We start from the raw sequence: 2991 nt of genomic DNA on the forward strand, positions 1-2991 counted from the left end.
GACAACGCAGCGTTTGAGGGTATGGTGAAGCTGTTGTCTTCAAGTTTTATTTATAAATAGAGGACACGGACAGAGGAACTCAGAGGAGAAACAGGTTTCTGGACTGCTCATGCTTCACCGCTTGTCCCTCGTCCACTATACCCAGGCTGAGGTGTCCGAGGACTAGAACACAGTGAGAAGTTAGCCCCTTCATTCTCCTGGCTCCTAGAAGAGAAACTTTGAGCACATTCAACTTTCACTCCAAAAGAAGTGTTTAAAAAAAAAGGTAAATCCTATGTAAACATGAAGAAATGTTGATAAGAATTAATCAGGTTATTGCATTCCATAAAATCCACCCAGACTGCTGGTAGTTGCATGGTTCTATATTAATATTAAAAGCCTTATTTAAACAGCCAGAAATACAATTGCCTCTTAAGAGTCTCCAAGAAAGTGAAATACAGAGGGGGTGGGGGGTGGAGGGGGGAGAACAAAAGAACCCCAGCTTAACTTCTATACAGGTAAACATGAATGGGTTTATCAGAAGACTGTTTCCACGCGTAAAAATATTGTTGCGATGGTACCGACTGATCTCAACGATTTTTCCTTACTGTGTCTAGCCATTGCGACGCAAATGCCACCCTTGAGACGTCGTCTTTGGCAGGAAAGGGAGACGGCCGGGCCAGAAGGCTGCATCCCCCCGAAGACAAACCTAACTCCTAGCAAACCCGTCCAGGCAACAGTTCCCAGAAAAGGGCCTTTGAGCCCAGGCTGCGGGCCGGCGGGCTGGCCTTTTACAAGTCGGAGTCGCAGGGCAGCGAGCTGTGGCAGGGCCGGGTGCTGCGCGAGGACCCGCCGGGGGCCGCCTCGCCGTCCAGGCCGTCGGCGGCGGGGTTGGTGTAGGCCTTGGGCGGCGGGCGCGGCATGGGGAAGCCCACCTTGGGCTTGCTGGCGGCGCCCGGCTCGGCGGGCCGCGGCCGGTGCTGGCCGGCGCTGTAGTACTTGATGGCGGGCGGGAGCGCGGGGTCGGGCCAGTTGACGTACACGGTGCTGATGCTGCCGCGGCGCGGCTGGGCCGGGGGCACCTTGCGGCGGCGGCAGCGGCCCTCGCACCAGGGCGCCAAGCTGAGCGCCAGCGAGAAGCCGCCCAGCAGCAGCAGGCAGCTGCCCAGGTAGCCCAGCACCAGGCTGTAGCTGACCTGCGCCGTGACCGGGGGCGGCGGGGCGGGCAGCACGTCGCGGTCACTCAGGAAGTGGTTGTACCAGGCCACGGGGATGAGGCTCAAGAGCCCCGCGGCGAAGAGCACGACGCCCGAGAGGCCGGCCAGCAGCAGGTGCGGCTCGTCCTGCCAGCAGCGCACCCCGAGCGTGGCCAGCAGCAGCCCCAGGGCCGTCGTGGCCAGCGACGTGACCATGAGGGCCCGCGCCACCCGCACGGGCTCGGCGGCGAAGTAGCTCCAGCGGTCCGTCTGGCCGCACTGGCGCTCCTGGCTGCTCTGCTCGCGGCACATGTCCCACAGGCCCTGGAAGAGCGCCGTGTCCCGGGGCTCGTCCAGGAAGCCCTTCAGCAGCCGCCAGCCCGGCGCCAGCGTGGCGGTCAGGTCCAGCAGCAGCCCGCAGGGCGCCAGCACCATGCCCAGCGTCATCGCCGCCGGCGTCCGCATCCCGCCCGACGGCGCGCGCCCCCCGCGGCGCCCCGCACAGCGCCGCGTCCCCAGGCCCGCGCCGCCGCCGCCGCTGCTCTCCGTCTCCCGCGCAGGGTCCCTCCGGGCGGCCGGTGCCCGCCGCTCCGCCCTCCGCCCGCCCGCCTGCCGGCTCTAATCGAAACCAGCGCGCGGGCGGGTCCCGCCGAAACCGTGGGAGTGCGCGGCCGACCCGTCCCGGGGGAGGGGCCCGAGCGCCCGCACCCTGCCCGCACCCCGTCCGCCGCGGCCCGGCCCTGGGCCGAGCAAAGGTCGCCCCGCCCCTGGCGCCCCTGGTGCCCCGGGCTGCCCGGCCCGGCCCGCGCGGGCGGGAGGGGGAGGAAGGGGCGGCGCTGGCGCACGGGCGCACCTGCTGCCCTGCGTCTCCAACTCCCGTGCCCAACACGGTACCCGGCTCTGGCTCTGGGCTCCCTCCGTGCACCCAATGCCCCCCGCCAGGCGCTCTTGGGTCCCCCGCTGCGGGTGTCCGCTGGCCCCCCGTGGCTTTGCGCGGTCCCCTTGCCGCTGTGCTGCCCGCCACGCGCTGGCACCGTGCCTGCTGCTTCGAACCCGAAGTCTGGTGGCGAAGCTAGTCCCCCAAATGTCGCACGTGTTTAATTTGTTTAATAAACCTTGCCCTTTTTAGTTAATAAGGGAGGGCACCGTTTCATTTTCTTAGACATTTCGGATTGTGTATGATCCCAAAGAATCAAAGCCAGGGTAGTTTAAGGGGGAGAAGGGTTATAGAGGATTTTCTTTTCTTTGTCAGACTTGTGAAAGACTTTAACGTGGATTAGAGACAAAAACAAAACAAAAAGACCTGGGAGAGGGTTGACTGCGTCCTAGCATAACTATCTAATAACATGGGTTCTTGGGTCACTTATTGCCCTTGGGCTATTTCGTTTAACTGTGAATCTTAGAAAATAGCAATACTACAAACTTTCAATTTTATTTATTAATCATTTTCGTGGGGGCTCTTATTCCATACATCAATTGCATCGAGTATTTTTTGTACATATGTTAACATCATTTCCAAAACATTTTCTACTTGAGCTCTGGGTATAGGCTCCTCTTCTGTCCCCTTCCCACCCTCGTGAATCCTTGATCAATTACATATTAGTTATTTTTTTTCGGATCTTACACTGTCCGTTTTCTCCCTTCACCCACATTTCTGTTATTTGTCCCCCTTTGGGGGCAGGGATGGGGAGGACTATATATCCAATCTACTACAAATGAGTTTTGACTCTTTAAGTGCAAACGGATTTGTTTCAGTAGAACGTAGTTGATTTTTGCTCACTATTTACCCTCATTGCAAAGTGAATTAAAATAAGCC

General features: G+C 59.4%; 1 protein-coding gene across 1 annotated transcript; it reads right to left on the minus strand.

The window, feature by feature from the left end:
- Positions 1-347: 347 nt before the first annotated feature.
- On the minus strand, positions 348-1846 carry CLDN23 (claudin 23). The gene has a single exon (XM_075555767.1). It carries the CDS (start codon positions 1638-1640, stop codon positions 771-773), a length of 870 nt encoding a protein of 289 aa, XP_075411882.1. The 5' UTR covers positions 1641-1846; the 3' UTR covers positions 348-770.
- Positions 1847-2991: the final 1145 nt, after the last annotated feature.

Source organism: Tenrec ecaudatus, chromosome 8 (genome assembly GCF_050624435.1).
Source record: "Tenrec ecaudatus isolate mTenEca1 chromosome 8, mTenEca1.hap1, whole genome shotgun sequence".
Lineage (NCBI taxonomy): Eukaryota > Metazoa > Chordata > Mammalia > Afrosoricida > Tenrecidae > Tenrec > Tenrec ecaudatus.

What these genes read in the sequence shown, in the direction of transcription:
- CLDN23 (XM_075555767.1), bottom strand. Translation starts at nt 1,640, where the DNA reads ATGCGGACGCCGGCGGCGATGACGCTGGGCATGGTGCTGGCGCCCTGC.